The 24,652-nt window shown below is 52.2% G+C and overlaps 1 protein-coding gene across 8 annotated transcripts in view; it reads right to left on the bottom strand.

The window, feature by feature from the left end:
- Positions 1–24,652, bottom strand: part of TRAK2 (trafficking kinesin protein 2) — a 74,705-nt gene that overhangs the window by 31,256 nt on the left and 18,797 nt on the right. For 4 of the 8 annotated variants that reach the window (XM_029069140.2, XM_029069144.2, XM_029069141.2 and 1 more), the window contains exons 2-3: positions 23,008–23,315; positions 20,270–20,485 (exon numbers count right to left, since the gene is read on the bottom strand). In XM_029069140.2, the coding sequence (XP_028924973.1) occupies positions 20,270–20,485; positions 23,008–23,044 (253 nt within the window). In that variant the 5' untranslated portion in view covers positions 23,045–23,315. Of the gene's footprint in view, positions 1–9,375; positions 9,470–12,020; positions 12,155–20,269; positions 20,486–23,007; positions 23,316–24,652 lie in introns of those variants that run through there. The other 4 variants (XM_029069146.2, XM_029069147.2, XM_039912510.1 and 1 more) reach the window with 4 other exon arrangements.

Here is a 24,652-nt window from a genome sequence, read left to right as displayed (position 1 = left end):
GGGACGGGGACTGGGTCCAACTAGATTTGCTTGTTTCCACCCCAGTGCTTAGTTCCGGGCCTGGCACAGAGTAAGTGCTTAAACACCACATTTATCATCATCATCATCATTATTAATACTGTACTCTCTCAAGTGCTCAGAACAGTGCTCTCCGCACAGTAGGTGCTCCATAAATACCACTGATGGATCCATCCACAGATCATAAGCTCTTCAAGAGCACAGATGGAGTCTCCTAACTCCACTGTACTCTCCCAAGTGCGCGAAATAGTGCTCCGCACACAGTGAGCCCTCAATAACTACAACCGACTGACTGACTGGAGAAATGCTGCTGCTCGGCAGGGACGATGTTCAGACGACCCGTCCAAAGGGACCTTTTATCTCCACGCCCTTTAACCTGCCCTCTGGTAGCCCACTACGGATCACCAGGCTCCCTCAAACCTCCGGCTGCTTTCTTCCCGCGCGACTCCTTGCGGTAGACCGATTCCGCCTACCAATTTTTGCATGAAGAGTCCCCCTTCAGAGGAATTTTTCTTCCACTGCAAACTCCTCGTGGGCAGGGAGTGTGTCCGTTTATCGTTGCACAGTCCTCTCCCAGGCGCTCAGTCCAGTGCTCTGCACGCAGTAAGCGCTCCGAAAGCACAGCGAGTATTAGACGGTACTATATTATACTATTGTTACGATTAATAAATGCGACTGAACGATTAGAGCGTCCAACGTGCAAGAGAGAATGGAGCTCAGCTCTAACCCGCCCCCCCAGGATCCAACTGGGTGACTGAATAAAGGTAGAAGAGACCGGCCCTTTCTAAGGGGATGGTTTTGCCAGACGTCCAAACTAATCCCCTGGGAATCTGCCCTCCTTGCCAACGTGCCACCCGGCGCCCCTGCCCTTGACATCATCGTAATAGTAACAGTCATAATCATTCTGGTACTTGTTCATTCATTCATTCAGTAGTATTTATTGAGCGCTTACTCTGTGCAGAGCACTGTACTAAGCGCTTGGAATATACTAATAGGCAACTTGTAAACACCACAACTTGTAAATAAACTTGTTGAGCACTTACTATGTGCCAAGCACCGCTCTGAGTGCCGAGGTAGATTTAGTTAATCGGGTTGGACACAGTCCCTGTCCCGCATGGGGTTCCCACTCTTAGCCCCATTTGACAGATGAGGGAACTGAGGTACAGAGAAGTGAAGTGACTTGCCCAAGGTCACCCAGCAGATGAACGGGGATTAGAACCCGGGTCCTTCTGACTTCCAGGCCCGGGCTCTATCCACTAAGCCACAAAGCTCTGCACGGTACTAAGTGCTCAAAAAATACGACTGATTGATTGATAAGTAATGGATTTAATGCCCGTTTTGCAGTTGAGGAAACTGAGGCCCAGAGAAGTGAAGTGACTTGCCCTAAGGTCACCCAGCGGACACGAGGCGGCTCCAGGATTAGAACCCAGGTCCTCCAGCTCCCAGACCTGTATTTATCCACTAGGAAAAGCTGCCTCCCTATTTCTAATAATAATAACGTTGGTATTTGTTAAGTGCTTACTATGTGCCGAGCACTGTTCTAAGCGCTGGGATAGACACAGGGGAATCAGGTTGTCCCACGTGGGGCTCCCAATCTTAATCCCCATTTTACAGATGAGGTAACTGAGGCACCGAGAAGTTAAGTGACTTGCCCAAAGTCACACAGCTGACAAGTGGCCGAGCCGGGATTCAAACCCATGACCTCTGACCCCAAAGCCCGTGCTCTTTCCACTGAGCCACGCTGCTTCTAGAACCAATTGTGCCCCCCGCCCCCCAGTGTATTTTTCCCCCAGCGATTAGACCAGTGCTCTGCACACAGCAGGAGTTAAATGAGAACTATTACTACCTTTTCACGGTCAGGAAATTTTCAGAGTCTAAAGGGAAATCAGTCGATCAATCGGATTTACTGAACGCTTACCGTGCGCAGAGCACTGCACTAGAATAAACTGACAGATCGGAGAGAGTGCACTTTTCTTTTTCCACCTCATAAGAGAGGACAGCAAGGCGTAGTGGATAGAGCGCAGGCCTGGGAGGCAGGGGGTCATGAGTTCAAATCCCACTCCACTACTTGTCTGTTGGGTGACCTTGGGCAAGTCACTTCACTTCTCTGGGCCTCAGATACCTCATCTAGAAAATGGGGATTGAGACTGTGAGCCCCACGTGGGACAGAGATGGTGTTCAACCCAATTTGCTTATATCTATCCTAGTGCTTAGTCCAGTGCCTGGCACATAGTAAACGCATAACCAATACCATGATTATTATTATTATTTGCCTCCCAAATATTAGGCTTTGGATTTTGACCCTACTTTGAGAGGGAAGAGCTGAAGGCAGGTACATTTTGGGGTGCAAGGATCCCCCGGAGGTAGAATTAAAATGGCAATGGTTCGGAGGTGTCCGGTGTGGCCAGGCAAAATACTGGGTATTCTAGCCTATTTACTGAATTACAGACTGTTAGCTCTGGGAGCGTTTCTGCTAATTGTATTCATCATTTAATAGCATTTATCGAGCGCTTACTGTGTGCAGAGCACTGTACTGAACGCTTGGGAGAGTATAATCCAACGGAATTATACTCTTCCAAGCGTTTTGCTCTGTACATAGTAAGAGCTCGGTACATGCCACTGATTAACCCCAGCGCTTAGAACGGTGCTCTGCACATAGTAAGCGCTTAACAAATACCAACTTTATTATTATTATTATTAATAATTGATTATTCGAGTGTCTTGCTTCTCTCTTTCTCCACTCTGTCTGCTCACTGGCGGCTTTGCTGCCAATCTGGATGGGCTCCATAGTTACGATGAGGCTGGGTGGGGGGAACGACGGTTAATTCCGGACTCTCTATTCCTCTATTAGAAGGGATAAAATGAGAACTGGCTGAATGTGCTTCAGGGATGTGCTGGAGGGGCTTTGAACATTTAAATAGCATGGTTCTTTCGAGGAAAGGGTCAAGAAACTAGAAGAAAATATTATTCCGGAACCCCCCCCCCCCCAAATTTTGATTTGAAAGGAACCCCGTTTCCGCTGCTCACGCCTCTCAATAACTCTACTGCAATAAGACAGATTTTGCTTTGGGATTTGAGGCGTGTAAGTCCTCTACCGAATTCAGCGGTTCAGAGTTGAGGGGAGGAAAAAAAAGGGCATCGTTTGTGTGCCAAGATCATTCAGAAAGCAACGAATGTTTCACATTTAAATTGCACCACAGATTTTCAGCCCAATGAATAGAACGTTTTCAGCGCACATTCACAGTTAAGAAAAAAAATTAACCTGCATTGTAAAAGCCGGGCCAAGGGTAAAATTCCAACATCACTTCTTAACACAATAATGGACCTTAGCTTACTCTCATTACACCAGCCTGTTTTACTTAAAAGCTGAAGTAAAGCAGCATGGCCTAGAGGCAAAAGCCCAGACCCGGAGTCAGAGAACCTCAGTTCTAATCCTGGATCCACCACTTCCCTGCTGTGTGACCTTGAGCAGGTCATTTAACCCCTCGGAGCTTCAGTTCCCATCTGTAAAATGGGGAGTCAATACCTGTTCTCCCTCCCACCTACACTGTGAGCTCCAACTGGGACTTATCATCGTGTATCTACCTCAGCGCTTAATACTGTGCTTGTCACACAGTAAGCGCTTAAGGAATACCGCAATTATTTATTATTGCATTAAGTTTTGCTAGAAGAGATTGGTATTTGTATTTGTTAAGCGCTTACTATGTGCCGAGCACTGTTCTAAGCGCTTGGGATTTAAAAACACAGAGTTGCCCTAGGCGGACCATAAAGTCAGAGTTAATTGAAGCAAATGGAGGTAATGGGGGGAAAAAGTTATTGAATAACCTAAACCTATTAAGAGCTGAGGTTAGATCAAGGAGGCAATAAACCCAACCATAAACAGTATCAGCTATGCAACTTCACACACTTCCTCCCTTCTCTTCTCTTTCTTTTTCTTTTTCCTTCTCTCGCTTTCTCACTTTCTCTCTTTTTCTTTCTCTTCCTCTCTTTCTTTCTCTCTTCCTCTCTTTTTTCACTCTCTTTCTGAGGCATCCTGTGGTATTTGTTACACTTTTACTATGTGCCAAGGACTGTAATAAGCGCTGGGGGAAAATACAAGATCATCAGGTCCCACAGGGGGCTTACAGTCTAAGTGGGAGGGAGAACAGGTATTGAATCCGCATTTTGCAGATGAGACAACTGAGGCACACTGTAGTGAAGCGACTTGTCCGAGGTCATGCAACAGGATTTACAGAACTGGGATTAGAACCCAAGACTTTTGACTCCTAAATCCATGCTCTTTCCACTGGACCATGCGGTTTTCAAAGGTTCATAAAACTGTATAAATATCAAACACCAGCTTACAGTCTCATTTAGAGATGGGTAAGAAAAAAAGAAAGCAGAGGTGAATGGGCTTGTTCCGGATCACGGACCAGACAAGCATCGGCCGCAGAACCCAAGTTGCTCTCTGATCATCACTCTCTTTCCTCCACAGAGTTTGGAGAAGCGGGCATCACCGAAAACATTTTTTAAAATTATTATAAACAGTGGTCACTAGCTAGGGCCTTCTGAAGGACTATAGATTAGTCTGTGAATCGCTCCGATCGACTCGATTATTGAAAGTTTCAAAGATCAAAAATAGATGCGCTTTTTGGAATTCCTACCTCCCCCCCTCCCCTCTCCCGCCCTAGAACCCCACTTTACCAGCGCTACCCCTCTTCCCCCTCCCCCTACTCTTCCCCCACCAAACCCCCTCTTCACCCCCTCCCCCTTCTCTCTTCCCCACCCACGCCCCATCCCAGTCCTCTTGTCCCACCGCCACCCCTCATCCCCCTCTCCCCGTCCAGGGCCCCGCCACCTCCTTCCCATCCAAACCCTTCCCTCCCCCCGCCCTTCCCCCCCTCCTCCCCTTGCACCCACAGCTACTTTCAAGTGTGGCCTCTGGAACCCCCGCTCTATTACAGGCAAGCTACCTTTCATCCATGACCTTTTCCTCTCCCGCTCTCTCCTCCTCCTCGCCCTTTCGGAAACGTGGCTCTCTCCCGAAGACACGGTCTCCGCCGCCGCTCTCTCCGGCGGAGGCCTCTCCTTCTCCCACTCCCCCAGACTCACCGGTAAGGGAGGAGGCGTCGGCTTCCTCCTCTCGCCCCGATGCCGCTTCCGCACTATCCCTCCTCCCCCCTCCCTCTCCTTCCCCTCCTTCGAAGCCCATATCGTTCGCCTCTACCACCCACTCCAGTTACTTGTCGCCGTCATCTACCGCCCTCCCGGTCCCACCTCCGACTTCTTCAACCACCTTGACCCCTTTCTCACCTTCCTCCTCTCCTTCTCTCTGCCCACTCTGATCCTCGGAGACTTCGACATCCATACGGATGTACCCGACGACTCCTCTGCCGCCCGCCCGCTATCCCTCCTCGACTCTGCCGACCTCCTCCTCCACCATACCGCGCCCACTCACCGACTCGGTCACACCCTCGATCTCGTCATCTCCTACGGCTGGACTATCTCCTCCCTCACCAACTCTGAAATCCCTCTCTCTGACCATAACCTTCTCACCTGCCTCATCTCTCACACTCCCTCCCCCTGCAAATCTTCGCTACTGCCCCACAGAGACCTCCGCTCTCTCGATCCCATCCGTCTCTCCAATAGCATCTCTCCTCACCTTGCCGCCCCGTCCTCTCTTCCCACTCTCGACGATCAGGTCTCCGCTCTCAACTCCACTCTCTCTACTCATCTCGACTCTCTCGCCCCCCTTTCCCTCCGCCGCTCTCGCTCCGCTAACCCACGGCCCCGGATCACCTCCTCCGTCCGCCTCCTACGCTCCTATGCTCGAGCTGCCGAGCGCTGCTGGCGAAAGTCCAAGCACCAAGCCGACCTCACACACTTCAAATTTATCCTTTCCTGCCTTAACTCTGCCCTCTCCTCCGCCAGGCAAAGCTTCTTCTCCTCCCTCATCGACACCCATGCCCGTCACCCCCGCCGATTGTTCCGGACCTTTAACTCTCTCCTTAGGCCCCCTGTTCCTCCCCCTCCCCCATCTCTCACCCCCAATGATCCGGCCACCTATTTCCTCACGAAAATCAACACGATCAGGTCTGAGCTCCCCAAAGTCACCCCTCCGCCTCTCCCCTCCCCCCCAACAACCCCCTCCCCTACTTTCCCATCCTTCCCCGCAGTATCCTCAGAGGAGATCTCCTCCCTCCTCGCAAGTGCCACCCCCTCCACCTGCGCCTCGGACCCCATTCCCTCTCACCTTCTTAAAACCATCGCCCCTGCCCTCCTCCCTTCCTTACCTTCTATTTTTAACCACTCAATCTCCAAGGGCTCCTTCCCCTCTGCCTTCAAACACGCCCACGTCTCCCCCATCCTAAAAAAACCCGCTCTCGACCCCACTTCCCCCTCCAGTTATCGTCCTATCTCCCTACTACCCTTCCTTTCCAAAATCCTAGAACGAGTCGTCTACAGTCGATGCCTAGAATTCCTTAACTCCCATTCTCTCCTAGACCCCCTCCGATCTGGCTTCCGTCCCCTCCACTCTACCGAGACTGCTCTCTCTAAGGTCACCCGTGACCTCCTTCTTGCCAAATCCGATGGCTCCTACTCCATTCTGATCCTCCTTGACCTCTCTGCTGCCTTTGACACTGTCGACCATCCCCTCCTCCTCCATACCTTATCTCACCTTGGCTTCACGGACTCCGTCCTCTCCCGGTTCTCCTCTCACCTCTCTGGCCGATCATTCTCGGTCTCCTTCGCTGGAGCCTCCTCCCCCTCCCATCCTTTAACTGTTGGAGTTCCTCAAGGGTCAGTTCTTGGCCCTCTTCCGTTCTCCATTTACACTCCCTCCCTCGGTGAACTCATCCGCTCTCACGGCTTCGACTACCATCTCTACGCGGATGACACGCAGATCTCCATCTCCGCCCCTGTCCTCTCCCCCTCCCTTCGGGCTCGCATCTCCGCCTGCCTCCGGGACGTCTCCACCTGGATGTCGGCCCGCCACCTAAAACTCAACATGAGCGAGACTGAGCTCCTCATCTTCCCTCCCAAACCCGGTCCTCTCCCAGACTTCTCTATCACCGTGGATGGCACGACCGTCCTTCCCGTCTCTCGGGCCCGCGATCTCGGTGTCATCCTTGACTCGTCCCTCTCGTTCACCCCACACATCCTATCCATTACCGAGACCTGCCGGTTTCACCTCTACAATATCGCCAAGATCCGCCCTTTCCTCTCCACCCAGACGGCTACCTTACTGTTACGGGCTCTCGTTATATCCCGGCTAGACTACTGTGTCGGCCTTCTCTCTGACCTCCCTTCCTCCTCTCTCGCCCCGCTCCGGTCTATTCTTCACTCCGCTGCCCGGCTCATCTTCCCGCAGAAATGATCTGGGCCTGTCACTCCCCTTCTTAAACAACTCCAGTGGTTGCCTATCGACCTCCGCTCCGAACAAAAACTCCTCACTCTAGGCTTCGAGGCTCTCCATCACCTTGCCCCTTCCTACCTCTCCTCCCTTCTCTCTTTCTACCGCCCACCCCGCACGCTCCGCTCCTCCGCCGCCCACCTCCTCGCCATCCCACGGTCTCGCCTATCCCGCCGTCGACCCCCGGGTCACGTCCTCCCGCGGTCCCGGAACGCCCTCCCTCCTCACCTCCGCCAAACTGATTCTCTTTCCCTCTTCAGAACCCTACTTAAAAATCACCTCCTCCAAGAGGCGTTCCCAGACTGAGCACCTCTTCCCCCTCTACTCCCTCTGCCACCCCCCTTTACCTCTCCGCAGCTAAAGCCTCATTTTCCCCTTTTCCCTCCGCTCCTCCACCTCTCCCTTCCCATCCCCACGGCACCGTACTCGTCCGCTCAACTGTATATATTTTCGTCACCCTATTTATTTTGTTAATGAATTGTACATCGCTTTGATTCTATTTAGTTGCCATCGGTTTTTACGAGATGTTCTTCCCCTTGACTCTGTTTATTGCCATCGTTCTCGTCTGTCCGTCTCCCCCGATTAGACTGTAAGCCCGTCAAACGGCAGGGACTGTCTCTATCTGTTGCCGACTTGTTCATCCCAAGCGCTTAGTACAGTGCTCTGCACATAGTAAGCGCTCAATAAATACTATTGAATGAATGAATGAATGAATGAAATTCCAGAAGACTGTAATAGATGCCACCTAAATAGAAAACAGTCTAATCTAAAACTTAACACGAGCTATATTCTCGTACAAAGCAGCTTCCACATCATTTCCCCTACTCCCTTCTGTCACCTATGCACTTTGGAAGGCCCATCTCCTCCAAGAGGCCTTCCCCGACTGAGCCCTCCTTTCCTCGTCTCCCACTCCTTTCTGCATCGCCCTGACTCGCTCCCTTTATCCATCCTTCCTTCCAGCTGCACAGCACTTAACATATCTCTAATTTATTTATATTAATGACCGTCTCCCCCTTTAGACTGTAAGCTCCTTGAGGGCAGGGAAGGTGTCTATTGTGATATCGTACTCTCCCAAGCGCTCAGTACAGTGCTCTGCACACAGTAAACGCTCAATAAATACAACTGACTTGGATCTGTAAGGATTTGACACTCACCCCAGCCCCACAGCACTTAAGTAAATAGCGGTAAATGATTTTTATGTCTGTCTTCCCCTCTAGACTGTAAGCTCCTCGGGGGCAGGGAACGTGTTTACCGACTCTATTGTATTATACTCTCCCCGGCGCGTTTAGTACAGTGGGCTGCACACAATGAGCACTCAATAAATACCACTGATTGGTCACTTGAACTGCTCTAGGTCACAAAACCCCGGAGACTGTCCCATCTATCAGCGGAGGGAGAGGTGATACAAAGACAGAGAAGCAGCGTGGCTCAGTGGAAAGAGCCCGGGCTTGGGAGTCAGAGGTCGTGGGTTCGAATGCCGACTCCGCCGCTTGTCAGCTGGGTGAGTGTGGGCAAGTCACTTCACTTCTCTGGGCCTCAGTTCCCTCATCTCTAAAATGGGGCTGAAGACTGTGAGCCTCACGTGGGACAACCTGATGACCCTGTATCGACCGGTCGGCACATAGTAAGCGCTTAACAAATACCAACATTATTATACTGACTCCTCTCTGTGGGCTAATCCCTTCTGATTCTAATTATCTTCTAATCCTTTCAGTCCCGTTTCAGCCAGAGCTGACCGAGAATAACAGCACTTAGGTACCTATCTGTCATTTATTTATTTATATTAATGTCTCCCCCCACCCCCCCGCTTAAACTGTATGCTCGCTATGGGCAGGGAATGTGTCTGTTTATACTGTACTCTCCCAAACGCTTAGTACAGTGCTCTGCGCCCAGTCAGTGCTCAATAAATACCACCAAACGAACGTAACCTGGCCCGGATGTGTAATGAGCGACACAGATTTTACCCTCTGTCTGCTTCTGATTAACGAGTTGACACAATTTCCACTCAGGGTTAAAACTGTCTGTTTTGGGATGCTTGGGATGTTTCCAAAAGGCATTTAGAGCCAAGCTATTAAGAGCTCTCCTGGCTTTTTAAGCGGAGTGATTAAATGGCATTACAGGCCCTTGACTAATTCTGTTGTCTCCATGGCCACGGGGCATCTGTGATCCAAAGGACCCTAGAGTCTCTAGAACCCAAACCGCGCTAAAGAGCCGAAAGCATAAAGGTAAGTGGAATATAGGGTCAGCTGCAGGTAGCTGGAGACCTCTTAATCCTGGCTCTGCCACTTGTCAGCTCTGTGACTGTGTAAGCCCGTCGACGGGCAGGGATTGTCTCTATCTGTTGCCCAATTGTCCATTCCAAGCGCTTAGTACGGTGCTCTGCACACAGTAAGCGCTCAATATATACTATGGAATGAATGAATGACTGTGGGCAAGTCACTTCACTTCCTCTGTGCCTCAGTTCCCTCATCTGTAAAATGGAGATTAACTGTGAGCCTCACGTGGGACAACCTGATGACCCTGTATCTACCCCGGCGCTTAGAACAGTGCTCTGCACATAGTAAGCGCTTAACAAATACCAACATTAACATTTTCAACACGGGGCAAATTTAGCCAAACTAACCCTTACGAGACCTCTGCAGGATCATCTCCCCATCTATAATAATAATAATTATGGTATTTGTTAAGCACTTACTCTGTGCAGAGCACGGTTCTCAGCACTGGGGTAGATCCAGGATAATCAGATTGTCCTCCTTGGGGCTCACATTTTTTAATCCTCATTTTTGCAGATGAGGTCACTGAGGCCCAGAGAAGTGAAGTGACTTTTCCAAGGTCACACAGCAGACGAGTGGGAGAGCCGGGATTAGGACCCACGCCCTCTGACTCCCGAGCCCGGGCTCTTTCCACGTAAGCTCACTGTGGGCAAGGAACGTCAGTCAGGCAGTCAATCGTATTTACTGAGCGCTTACCGTGTGCAGAGAACTGTACTAAGTGCTTGGGAGAATGCAACACAACAATAAACGGACACATTATATTCCCTGCCCACATTGAGCAAGCAGTCCAGAGGGGGATCGACAAGAGCTCGCCCGCTCCAAAGTGCTTAGTACAGCGCTCTGCACACAGTAAGCGCTCAATCAATACCGTTGATTGACTGACAATACTGTGACAACCCAGATGTCTGTGATCATAATCTTAACGTTATTAAATTCTCAACTCTTACTGACGCCTCCAGCCTGACAAACTCCATACCCAATCAGCACTTCAAGCCTCTCATTTCTGAGATGCCGACACATTCATTACAACATTTTTATGCATTTCATTCATTCAATCGTATTTATTGAGCGCTATGTGCGGAGCACTGTACTAAACGCTTGAATCTCTTCCAGTTCTGAATGTAGAGAGGTCTACACCGTTAAGCCCGCTGCGGGCAGGGAATGTGTCTATTATTATATTGTACTCTTCCAAGCGCTTAGTACAGTGTTTTGCCCACAGAGCACAACAGATACAACTGAATGAATGTACACAGGACTTTAAGTAAATATATAAGAATAATGTTGGTATTTGTTAAGCGCTTACTATGTGCAGAGCACTGTTCTAAGCACTGAGTAGATACAGGGTCATCCGGTTGTCCCACATGAGGCTCACAGTCTTAATCCCCATTTTACAGATGAGGTAAGTGAGGCATAGAGAAGTTAAGTGACTTGCCCACAGTCACACAGCTGGCATGCACGTATTTATGCGAGTGTGTGTGAGAGAGAGAGAGAGAGAGAAGGAAAAACACGGATGCCGTCTCTTCCTTAGGGCGACTGCCTTTTTTCAGATTTCCAGCTTTGCCAGCCAGGCTTGGTGGAAAAAGCCCAGGACTGGGAATGGGAAGAGCCGGGTTCAAGTCCCAGCTCTACCCTTGACTGGCTGGGTCATCTCAGAGAAGTCGCATAGTCCTTCTGGGGCTCAGTTTGCTCCTCAGAAAAGTGAGGATTAAAAATCCCTGCTCCGCCTCCCTCTCGGACTGTGAGCCCTTTAGGAGACAGACAGATTGGGCCCGATTTGACTACCCTGCATCTACCCCAGCACATATTTCAAGCGCTCTGCACAGAGTAAGCGCTCAATAAAGACGACTGAACGAATAAGCAGCATGGCCTAGTGGCTTCAGAGCACGGGCCTGGGAGTCAAAACGTCACAGGTTCCCATCCTGGCTTTGCCACCTGCCTGCTGTGTGACCTTGGGCGAGTCACTTTCTTTCTCTGGGCCTCAGTTCCCTCAGCTGGAAAATGTCAGACTGAGCCCGGGAGCCCCACGTGGGACAGGGGGCCGGGTCCAACCAGATTTGCTTGTAGTCAATCATTCGACCAATGGTATTCATTGAGCGCTCACTGTGTGCGGAGCACCGTACTAAGCGCTTGGGAAGTACGATCGGGCAACAGATAGAGACGATCCCTAGCCAGCCCGCGGCACTCAGTACAGCGCCTGGCACGTGATAAGGACCGAACAAGTACCTTAATTATTATTATGGGATTGACACATTATTACTCAAGACCCTACTTATTTTAGGAAGGCTCAAAATCATCTCCCTCTCTCTCACCCACCCGAACACACACAGGGCCCTCACCTTGCACAGCGAGAGCTCCGAGCAGCTCCTCGTTTGGATGAACGTTCTTCCTAGCTAGCGCCATCCCCTGGAATTCCGTTCATATTCCCCGGAGCCTCTCCGAGAAACACCTTTAAAGCTGCGGGCGAAGGTGACGCGTTTGCTGTTTTAGTGGCCCCCGTACACTCCCACAGTTCCGTAAAACAGACGGGGAACAGCCTGGTTTAATGGTCTCCTCCTAGATAAATAATCCTCCGGGCACGCAACGGGCGGGTAGGGAGGGAAGGGGAGGGGAGGAGTCCGACTGCCCATCTAAGGCGAGGCCGGGTCCAGCAACCTCGGGAGAGAAATCGAGTGTTCCCGACCGGAATCGGTGTGAATCCCACAAAGAGTCTGCCAGATGACTTCAATCGATCATATCGCTTGAGCACCGGCCGGTTACGGAGCACTCTGCTACTTCCTTTCACGATGGTCCAGCCCTGTTCCCCACTGGTTCATGTTTTCCTCCCTATTATTTACGTATGTCTGCATGAATTGATTTATTTTTAATCACTTGCTGTGTGCCAGGCACCGTTCTAAGCACCGGGGTGGATAAAAGCTAATCAGGTCGGACGCAGTCCACGTCCCACGGGGGGCTCCCCGTCACAATCCCCATTTGACGGAGGAGGGAACGGAGGCCCAGAGAAGTGAAGTGCCTTGCCCGAGGTCACACGGCAGACAGGTGGCGAAGTCGGGATCAGAAACCGGGTCCTTCTGACTCCCAGGCCCGTGTTCTATCTACTAGGCCACGCTGCTTCTCTTCTCCTTGTTCTTTCACGAGGTCCGGTGATCATTCGATCAATGGTAGTGATTGAGCGCTTACTAGGTGCAAAACACTGCATTACCTACTTTTGACGACGGCCCAGCCCTATTCTTTGGGACCGGGACAGATCCTAATTCACCGGTCCATGAGTTCTTTACCATGAGTTCTGGTGATCGTTCGATCAACGGTACTGACTTGAGTGCTCGCTGGGTGCAGAGCACTGTACTAGACAATTGGAAGAGAACACTACAGTATCCTCGGTTGACACACTCCTTGCCCACAAGGAGCTTACAGTCCAGAGGGGGAGGCAGACGTGAAAATAAATGTTTCTTTATTATGTGACTCGGGCAAAGTGACTTGTCCAAGGTCACACGGCAGGTGAGCGGCAGAGCCGGGACGAGGGGCGGGTCTCCCGGCTCGGGGTCCTCTGCTCCTATCAGCTTGCCTTCCGCTTCACCGACGGAACGAGAAATGGTTTCCGTCCACCGAGACGGCTGAGAATGAAGTACCTCTGTAAGGAGTTTTACAGACTGTAACTTACTTACCTAATAATAATAAAATAGCATTTGTTAAGCGCTTGCTATGTGCCAAGCACCGTTCTAATCGCTGGGGGTAGGTATGAGATGATCGGGTCGTCCCGTGTGGGGCTCACCGTCTTAATCCCCATTTTACAGCCGAGGTAACTGAGGCACAGAGAAATGAAGTGACTTGCCCCAGGTCCCACAGCCAAGTTCTGGGTGAGGCAGAATTCGAACCCGTGTCCTCTCACTTCCAAACCTGTGCTCTTGCCCCTAGACCACGCGGCTTCCCCTACCTTAGACTAACAGTAATACTAATAATTACTGCTAATGCCTAATACCTCCTACCAGCACGGCCTAGTGGAAAGAGCGCGGCCTTGGGAGTCAGAAGACGTGGGTTCGAATCCCACCTGTCCGCCGGGTGCCCTTGGGCAAGACGTTTCACTTCTCTGTGCCTCCGTTACCGCATCCGTAAAAGGGGGATTAAGACAGCGAGCCCCAAGTGGGACAGGGACAGTGTCCCAACTGATTACCATGCACCCATCTCAGCACATAGAAGAACAGTGCTTGGCACATAGTAAGTGCTTAGCGAATACCATAAATATCATTATCATTACCAAACAACAAACGGGCATTCCTCTAAGATACGCTTGACTCCAGCTGGTGTCAAGACTGGGCAGGGCTGGCCACGGTCACCAAGATTAGTTTGAGTAAACGACTATTAGCGCAAAATAGGTAGATTGTAAGCTCATCCTCAGCAGGGAATGGGTCTGTTCTATTGTACTCTCCTGAGAGCTTATTACAGTGCTCTGCCCACAGGAAGCGCTCAATAAATACGATTGAATGACTGGATTAGCAAATACTGATAAGAGGGAGATATACACACAGCTATTTCAGAGCAAAGAGACCAAAGGAAGGAGATGCTGAAAACATCTGTGGTTTTGTTCCTACCCCCAAACTCAATGGCCAAGTAGAAAGAGCACCAGCCTGGGGATCAGAGGCTCTGGGTTCTAATCCCATCTCTGCCACCTGTCTGCTCTGTGACCGCGGGCAAGTCATTTCACTTCTCTGAGCCTCGGTTCCCTCATCTGTAAAATGGGGATGATAACCGTGAGCCCCGTGCGGGTCACGTGGGACGTGACCAACCTGATCAGCTTGGATCTACCCCGGACCTGGTTCAGTCCCTGGCATTAACGAACACCACAAAAAATTATGGTTATTAATCCTGAAAAAATACACCCCCACAGAACAGCCAGAAAAGAAATGAACGGCTCTCATCTCGTCACCCTCCGGGAGGGAATTTTACAAAGAAGGCCACGGCATTTCCACAGGACCTCCGAACACCTCCTAATAAAAATGAGGTTGCCCAAAAGCCAGGGAGGCAGCATGGCCTAGCGGAAAGAGCACGGGCCTGGGAATCAGAGGACGCGGGTTTTGATCCCGGCTCCGCCGCTTGTCCGCTGCGTGACCCTGGGCGAGTCACTAGGGTTCTCTGGGCCTCAGTTCCCTCAGCTGCAAAATGGGGATTCCATACCTGGTGTTTTTTATGGCATTTGTTAAGCGCTCACTATGTGCCCGGCACTGTCCTGAGCGCTGGGGTAGATACAAGCCGATCAGGCTGGTCACAGTCCACGTCCCCCCTTGGGGCTCAAAGTCTTAATCCCCGCTCTGTTCTCCCTCTGACTTGGAGCCCCACGTGGGACCTGATTATCTCGTATCTACTCCGGCATCTAGTACAGCGCTTGATCTTAATGAAGGCCCATCTCCTCCAAGAGGCCTATCCCTGACCGAGCCCTCCTTTCCTTCAACTCCTGTGTCACCCTGACTTCCTTCAATCACTCCCCGCCTCCCAGCCCCACCCCACTTACGTCCACATCGGTCATTTATTTATTTCTATTATAACGTCCCTCTCCTGTCTAGACTGCAAGCTCGTTGTGGGGAGGGAATGTGTCTGTTTATTGTTACACTGTACTCTCCCGGGCGCTCAGTCCAGTCCTCCGCACCCAGTGAGCGCTCCGTAAATACGGCTGACGGGCCCGTAGTAAACGTTTAACCAAAACCACAGTGGAATAGAGTCTTGGCGACGAGGTCAAGTACAACGACCCAGACCTTGAGCGTTCCAATCGGGGTCACTTAGGTGCCACGGCCAACATCAGACGGCAAGACGGGGATCTGGGTGAAGTCTAGGACGTAGGCCAGCCTGCCAGCAATGAAACCATTCCGCGGAATGGATTAACGGCCAGGACGGATCAAAAGCCGCGGGGTCGAGCGGTCGAAAGCGAAGGGCGGGGAGGAAGGGTTTTAAGGATGCGGTGAAACGCGGCCTCGGGCACCGTGTATGTTGTGAGTGGCCCGCAACAGATTTAGCAGGCTGACAGTTCACGATCGATAAAGAATGAATAAGAACGATAATAATAACGATGATAGTATTTGGTAAGCGCTTAACCGCGGGTCGGGCCCGCAGTACGCTTGGCTGGGGTGGATGTAGGCAAATCGGGCTGGACACGGTCCCTGGCCCACGTGGGGCTCACGGGATCAATCCCCATTTTTACAGATGAGGGGAACTGAAGCCCAGAGGAGTGAAGTGACAGGCCCGAGGTAACCCAGCACACAAGTGGCACAGCCCGGATGGGACCCCTTGACCTTCTGACTCCCAGGCCCGGGCTCTAGCCATTAGGCCGTGCTGCTTCTCTGAGACTTGAGAAGACCAGGAGACTTTCCCCCGCCGCCCTCCGCTCTTCCCCTCCCCTCGGCACTGTGCTCATTTTTATATATTATTTATTACCCTATTTATTCTGTTAATGAGGTGTACATCCCCTTGATTCTATTTACTGATGATGTTGTCTTGTTTTCGCTCCGCCGTCTGTCTCCCCCGTTTAGACCGTGAGCCCGTCACTGGACAGGGACGGTCTCTATCTGTCGCCGAACCGTCCACTCCAAGCGCTTCGTACAGTGCTCTGCACATAGTAAGTGCTCAATAAATACTTCTGAATGAATGAACTTCGAGGCAAAACTGAGAAGGCTGCCTGCCCAGCAGTTAAATGTCAGGACGCGGGACACTGAAGACAGGGAGAGGCGTGGTTCGGGGAATCGAGGCGAGGGAGGGATTCCAGGCGGGGCAAAGCGACGAGCAACGGGTCAGAGGCAGATGAGACGAGACTGAGCACTTACTGGGTGCAAGCGCACTGTACTGCACGCTCGGGAGAGTAGAATATACCAGACCCACAGAAGGTAGGGATCATTTCAGAGGTGGGGAGTACGACGCTTTTGCAGTAAGGGAAGACGGGTCCTTAAGTGGCTTAAAGACTGAATGATCTTAACATGTCCACCGCTTGCCCCTTCATAGAGCTGACGGACGATCACTGTCCCCGCTTCAAGGCCTTATTGAAAGCGCATCCCGGTTTATGGCTGAACTGTACGTTCCAGGAGCTCAGTACAGTGCTCGGCACACGGTAAGCGCTCGCTAAATACGACCGAGTGAATAAATGAAAAGGCCTTCCCCGACTAGGTCCTCCTTTCCTCTTCTCCCACTGCCTTCATGCGCGTCGCCCTCGCTCTTGGATTTCACCCTCTATTCCTCTCTTAGCACTTCTGTCCATAACCATCATTTATTTATTTCTATCACTGTCTGTCTCCCCTTCTAAACTAGAAGTTCCTTGTGGGCAGGGAACGTGCCTACCCACTCCGTTATACTGTCCTCTCCCGAGCGCTTAGTACAGGGCTCCGCGCACAGTAAGCGCTCAATAAATGGTTGCTGGCTTGATCTTCTAAAGGGTCCGACTTACTCTCACAGAATGAGGTTGGGCATTTGGAGACTCGGTCCGATTTCAAATCAGACTCTTCAGACTTTCCTAAATCCCCATTTCCTAAGATTTCACACCTGAATGAGCAGACTGACTTAATATAGTTAAAGGAAATCGGAAGGCTGGGAGTGGATGAAGAGAGCTAATTAAATCTCCCAAATGAAGTCGTTCGAAGTGATAACTCTTCCATATATTACCCTGACGATGTGGAAAGGTTCCGATTAGACCGTGAGCCCGTCATTGGGCAGGGACTGTCTCTATCTGTTGCCGAATTGTATATTCCAAGCGCTTAGTACAGTGCTCCGCATATAGTAAGCGCTCAATAAATACTATTAAATGAATGAATGAAATTTACATAGATGCCTCGGGGGTACTACAGGCATCCTCTCCGGGGAGCAAAACAAACAACTGCCTTTTTCTTTTTTTAATGGCATCTGTTAAGTGCTTACTACGTGCCAGGCACTGTACTAAGCGCTGGGGTAGATCCAAGCTAATCCGGTTGGATCCAGTCCCCGTCCCACAGGGAGCTCACGGTCTTCATCCCCATTTGACAGATGAGGTAACAGACGCCCAGAGAAGTGAGGTGACTCGCCCAAGGTCACACAGCAGACAGATGACGGAGCCGGCATTAGAACCCAGGTCCTTCCGACTCCCAGGCCCGTGGTCTCTCCACTGGGCCACGCTATTTCCCGTGCAGCCGACGTGTGACATCACCTTCCCTTGGGACGCAGGGTGGGCAGCGGCTCGACGCACACATTTTAGCAATCAATCAGTGGGATTTATGGAGCGCTCACTGTGTGCGGAGCGCTGTACTAAGCGCTTGGGAGGGAACCACACACCAGAGTCGGGTGGTCACTTTCCCCGTCCGCCACGGGCTCCCAGTATAGAGGGGAAGGGCGAGCACTGGACACTCAGTTCATTCATTCAATCGTATTTATTGAGCGCTTACTGTATGCAGAGCACTGTACGGTTCTCCACTGTACCATGGGGCCGTGTTCCTGAGGAGCCAGTTGTGCTTTTTTTTGTTTTTAACTGCATTTGTTAAGTACTTACCATGTGTCAAACACCGTTCTAAACCCTGGGGTAGGTATAGGTCAACTAGAACGGACACAGTCCCTGTCCCTCCCGGGGCTTCCATTCTAAAGAGGGAGAATTGGTATTTAATCCCCATTTTACAGTTGAGGAAACCGAGGCACAAAGAAGTGAAGCGACTTGCCTAAGGTGACACGGCATCACTCCTGATGCCGGGGGGCCGGAAGGGGAGCTCTGGTGATCAGAGAAGCAGCGTGGCTCAGTGGCAAGAGCCCGGGCTTGGGAGTCAGAGGTCGTGGGTTCCGATCCCGACTCCGCCACTTGTCGGCTGTTTGACTTCGGGCAAGTCCCTCAACTTCTCTGGGCCTCAGTTCCCTCATCTGGAAAATGGGGATCAAGACTGTGAGCCCCAAGTGGGACAACCTGAGAACCTCGTATCTATCGAAAGCGCTTAGAACAGTGCTTGGCACACAGTAAGCGCTTAAACGCCATCATTATTATTATTATTGCCATGGTGACTGGCCACCTTTCTGCTGGGTCCAGACAGAAAAAAAGCCCCGATTCTGTCAGTTCTTCCCCCCGAATGACCGGGAGGCCGGGCTGCCCCAGGACTCTCTCCGTGCGAGTTTGACCCTAACGCCAAGGGCCCCTTGTGGAAAATACCCTTAATAATAATAATATTGGTATTTGTTAAGCGCTCACTATGTGCAGAGCGCTGTTCTAAGCGCTGGGGTGGATACAGGGTCATCAGGTTGTCCCACAGGAGGCTCACAGTTAATCCTCATTTTACGGATGAGGTAACTGAGGCCCAGAGAAGTGAAGTGACTTGCCCACAGTCACACAGCTGACAAGTGGCAGAGCGGGGATTCGAACCCGTGACCTCGGACTCTCAAGCCCGGGCTCTTTCCGTTGAGCCTCGCCGGCCTTCCCGGAAGTATGGCATTTTGCTTTCAAATGGCATTTATTTATGCCAGGCACCATACTAAACGCTGGGGAAAAACCAAGAGAAGCGGGCGGGACACGGTCCTTGTCGCGCACGGGCCCCCCCCGCCTAGTGGAAAGAGCTGAGGCCTGGCAGTCAGAGGACCTGGGTTCTAATCCCTACTCTACCACCTGCCTGCTGTGTGACCTTGGGCAAGTCACTTTACTTCTCAGCGCCTCAGTGAACTCACCTGTAAAATGGGGATTACATCCTATGCCTTCTGTCTGCGCCACACAGGACAGGGACTGTGTCCAACCTGATTAGCTCCTATCTGCCCCAGCATTTAGAACAGTGCTAGGTACACGGTAAGCGCTTAACAAGTAACCCAATTGTTATTAGCTAGTATCTACAGGCTAACTACAAGCTAATTATTATTACCTAGCATTGGACACCGAGGGACTGTGTCCAACCTGATTAGCTTGCATTTAACCCCAGTGCTTAGAGCAGCGCTCGGCACAGAGTAAACCCCGAACAAGCGCCCTAACTACTATTATTTTATTTTTCATTTGTATCTACAAGCTAATGACAACCAAATTATCATTAGCTTGTATTGACACGCAGGGGCTGCGTCCAACCCGATTAGCTCGTTTCTACCCCTGCGTTCAGAACGGTGCTTGGCGCATAATAAGCACTTAACGAGTACCCTAATTATTATTATTAGCTAGTATCTACAAGCTAATGACAACCAAATTATTAGCAGCTTGTATTGGACACGGAGGGACCGGGTCGAACCCGATTAGCTCGTATCTACCCCAGCGTTCAGAACAGCGCTTGGCGCATAATAAGCACTTAACAAGCACCCTGATCATTATTATTATTAGCTAGCATCTACAAGTTAATTACAACCAAATTATTACTAGCTTGTATTGGACACGGAGGGACTGGGTCCAACCCGATTAGCTCGGATCTACCCCGGCCGCTCAGCGCAGCGCCTGGCACGTAGTAAGCGCTAACCGAACACCATTAAAAAAAAAGGGAGGGAGGGAGGGAGAGACACAGACAGCGAAGGACCCTCCGGCCAGCTCGTCCCGAAGTGGCTTCCGCACCCGCCCTCCGGGCCGACCCGTCGCTTCGAACCTCCCGGGGAGGTCCCGGGCCCGCCGGGGGCCCGCGCTCCGTCAGGAACTACTCACTCATGTATCGGAAGGTTTCTTGGGCCAGGAGCGGGGAGATGGGGGCGGCGGGGGGCGGGGAGCCCGGGGGGCCATCGGGCCCGGACCGCGGGGCCCGGCTCCAGTCCCGGTGCTGGTAGAGGCAGAGGGCGTCGGCCCGCAGCGTGTACTGGGGCAGCTGGTCCTCCAGCAGGCTGACCAGCTCCACTTCGGGCAGGTCCTCCTCCGGGCCCGCGCCTGCCGAACGAGAGGAGGGGGAGAGGGGGTGGCCCGGGTGAGCCCGTCCGTCGGCCCGGCCGAGCGCGGGGGACGGTCCGAGGCGCCGGGGTCGGCAGACGCGTCCCCCGGCCCCGACGAGCTTCCGGGCTGGAGGGGCTGGGCGCGGGGCAGAAGACCCGACCCTGACCCCGGAGTTCGGCCCGCTCCCCGGCTCTCCCGGTGGGCCGGAAGCCATCTTGCTTGCTAGCCCGTTTACGGTTGTCGCGGGGGGGAGGAGGGAGGCTACTGCTAGCCGTGTTTGGCACGATTCGGCCCCGAAGGCCTAAGGTCACGGGGTGCAGAAAGGAACCCGCCTTTTTATAAATAAATAAAAAATAAAAATGGCATACGTTAAGTGCTCACTACGTTCCAGGCATCGTACTAAGCACTGGGGTGGAAACAAGCTGATCGGCTGGACGCGGTCCCTGTCCCACATGAGGTTCACAGCCTTAACCCCCATTTTACAGTGGAAGCAACTGAGGCCCGGAGACGTGAAGTGACCTTTTTCAATGGTATCTGTTAAGCGTTTACTATGTCCCGAGCACCAAGGTAGGTGCAAACTGATCAGTGTGAACCCAGCCCCCGTCCCGCATGAGGCTCACGGTCGTAACCCGCATTTTACAGGAGGCCCAGGAAACTGACGTGACTGTCTTTTTTTAAATGGTATCCGTTAAGCGCTTACTTTGTACCGAGCACCGTACTAAGCGCTTACTAGCTACAAGCTATTCAGGTTGGACACGGTCCCCGTCCCACGCGAGGGTCCCAGTTTTAAACCCCATTTTCTGGATGAGGTCACTGAGGCCCAGAGAAGGGAAGTGACTTGACCGAGGTCACCCGGTGGACAAGCTGCGGAGCTGGGATGAGGACCCAAGCGAGCAAAAACTTATCAAGCGAAAGCTCCTCCCGCTTGGCTTCCAAGTTGTCCATGCCCTGGCCCCCTCCTAACCTCACCTCTCTTCTTCCTTCTCCATCCCAGCGCGCACGCTCCGCTCCCCCGCCGCCCACCTCCTCACCGTCCCCCGGTCTCGCCCATCCCGCCGTCGACCCCCGGCCCCCGTCCTCCCGCCGTCCCGGAACGTCCTCCCTCCTCGCCTCCGCCGAACTGACTCTCTCCCCCTCTTCAAAGCCCTCCTGAGAGCTCCCCTCCTCCAGGAGGCCTTCCCGGACTGAGCCCCCCTTTCCCTCTGCTCCCCCCTCCTCCCCATCACCCCTACTCCTTCCCTCTGCTCTACCCCCCTCCCCACCCCACTTGAATATATATGTACCTATTTATTATTCTACTTACTAATGATGTGCACAGATCTATAATTCTATTTATTTATATTAATTTTTTTTTGTTTTATTGTCTGTCTCCTCCTTCTAGACTGTGAGCCCACTGTCGGATAGGGGTCATCTCTGTTGCCAAACTGTACTTTCCTAGGGCTCAGTACAGTGCTCTGCTCATAGTAAGCGCTCAATAAGTAGGACTGAACGAACGAATGAATCCCGGTCCTCCGACTCCCCGGGCCGGGCTCTCTCCCCGGGGCCAGACTGCTTCCCTCCCAACTGTTCCCGGCTTCCCTTCCCGCAAGGAGAAGCGGTAAGATGGGCTCCCTAGCAGGGTCTGAAGTCCTCTTGGTTGACGGCTGCCCCCGGCCCGGATGACGTTACATTCATTCATTCAATCGTCTTTACTGAGCGCTTACTGTGTGCAGAGCACTGTACGGGGCGCCTGGAAAGCTCGACAGAAGTCTGAAAGCCACTGTCAAACAGCCTGTTATTTATCTGTACCACGCCTCTGGCTCCAGAAAGAAAGCCAATCAATCAATCAATTTTAGTCAAGCAGCGTGGCTCAGTGGAAAGAGCCCGGGCTTGGGAGTCAGAGGTCACGGGTTCGAACCCCGGCTCCGCCACTCTGTGCCTCAGTTACCTCATCTGCAAAATGGGGATTAACTGTGAGCCTCACGTGGGACAACCTGATTACCCTGTATCTAACCCAGTGCTTACAACGGTGCTCTGCACATAGTAGGCGCTTAACAAATACCAACGTTATCACTATTATTATTATTATTATTTAGTCGAGAAGCAGTGTCGCCTAGCGGATAGGGCACGGGCCTGGGAGGCAGAGGACTGGGTTCCACTACATGACCTCGGGCAAGTCACTTTGCTTCTCTGTGCCTCGGTTCCCTCACCTGTCAAACGGGCATTAAGACCGTGAGCCCCATGGGGGACGGGGACCATGTCCAACCTGATTAGCTTGTATCGACCCCGACACTTAGTACAGTAAGCACTTAAAAAAAGCCGTTAAAAAAACAAAACGAAACAAAAGAAAGGGCCCCGAACCCCGGCGGCAAAGAGGAGAGAATTCCTTTCCCGGACACAAAACCGAGAAACCCCGGGGAAGATTTAAGGTCTCGGCCTTCCGGCTGTCGATTGGAGTCCCGGCAGGATCTTCCCCGCCAGTGCTTGGCACACGGTGATCAGGATGATCACCATCAGTAGTAGCATTAATAACAACTCACTGGTGACGCTCGCCAAATCTCCGGGCTTGCTACTCATGAGGTTCGTCGGTCCCAGGCCAGAGGTCAGGAAAGGGCGGGTGGGAGGGCAGGTCCAGCGCGAGGCTCACTCGCTCACTCCGGACGAGGTGGACGGCTCTGGTCGAGGCCACCGGGCGACCACAAGACCCTTCAGGCCGCCGGCGGCGGCCGTGGAGGCGGATGGGCCCGGCCCGGGGGACCGGGCCACGTCGGTCAGTCGCGCCCGAAGGCCCGGCTCCCGGAAAGCGCCATCTTCAAGCGATCGTCATCTCTGTGGGGACTGGCGTCACCTAGGGCGAAAAGGTGGCAGGTCGGGACCCTGGTCGTCCCGGCTCCTCCGGGTGGACAAACGGAACTGTTTCCTGCCCCGAGTAACCCAGGCCCTTCAGACACTGAGGACAAACCGCTTCCCCGACTGGCCCGGGGCCTTCCCCTTCCCACTGGCGAAAAGGCAGTGCGCCACGGTGGCTGCAGTCAATCTGATCCCGCCTCCGCCACGTTGGGCAAGTCACTTCACTTCTCTGGGCCTCAGGGACCTCATCTGGAAAACGAGGATTGAGACCGTGAGCCCCACGTGGGACAACCTGATGACCTTCTATCTTCCCCGGCGCTTAGAACTGTGCCCGGTATAGAGTGAGCGCTTAACAAATAACGTTATTATCTACTGAGCGCTTAACTGGACGCCGAGTCCTACGCTTCGTGCTTGGAAGCAGCGTGGCTTAGTGGCAAGAGCCCAGGGGTGGAAGTCAGAGGTCATGGGTTTGAATCCCGGCTCTGCCGCCTGTCAGCTGTGTGACTCTGGGCAAGTCACTTAACTTCTCTGTGCCTCAGCTGCCTCATCTGCAAAATGGGGATGAAAACTGTGAGCCTCACGTGGGACAACCTGATTACCTTGTATCTACCCCAGCGCTTAGAACAGTGCTTGGCACATAGTAAGCGCTTAACAAATATCAACATTATTATTATTACCATGCGATAGAGTTCATTCATTCAATCGTATTTATCGAGCGCTTACTGTGTGCAGAGCACTGTTCTAAGCGCTTGGAAAGTACAATCCAGCAACAGAGACAATCCCTGCCCACAAAGAGCTCACAGTCTAGAGACTGATCGATCAATCAGCCATATTTACTGAGTGCTTGCTGTGCGCAGAGCACTGTACCAAGCCCTCGGGAGAGTACGATACAACAGTGTTGGTAGGCATGTTCGCGGCCCACGAGCTTACAGTCCAGAGGGGGAGAGAGATATTCATAAAAATAGATAAATTATGGATGTATACATAAGTGCCGGAGGGCTGAGGGCGAATAAAACGAACAAATCAAAATGCAAGGACGACGAAGAAGGGAATGGGAGAAGAGGAAATGAGGATTCAGAGAAGCAGCATGGCCTCGTGGCTAGAGAACAGGCCTGGCAGTCAGAAGGACCTGGGTTCCAATCCCGGTTCCGCTTACTCGTCCGCCGTGTGATCTTAGGTAAGCCACTTTCCTTCTCTGAGCCTCAGGGACCTCATCTGTAAAACGGGGATTAAGTCTGCGAGCCCCCCGGGGGACAACCTGCTTATCTCGCAGCTACCCCAGCGCTTCGAACCGTGCCTGGCATGGAGTAAGCGCTTAACAAATACCCTAAAGAA

This window comes from Ornithorhynchus anatinus, chromosome 7 (assembly GCF_004115215.2).
Source record: "Ornithorhynchus anatinus isolate Pmale09 chromosome 7, mOrnAna1.pri.v4, whole genome shotgun sequence".
NCBI classification, from domain to species: Eukaryota; Metazoa; Chordata; class Mammalia; order Monotremata; family Ornithorhynchidae; genus Ornithorhynchus; species Ornithorhynchus anatinus.
This window is presented reverse-complemented; position numbering and strand designations above follow the sequence as displayed.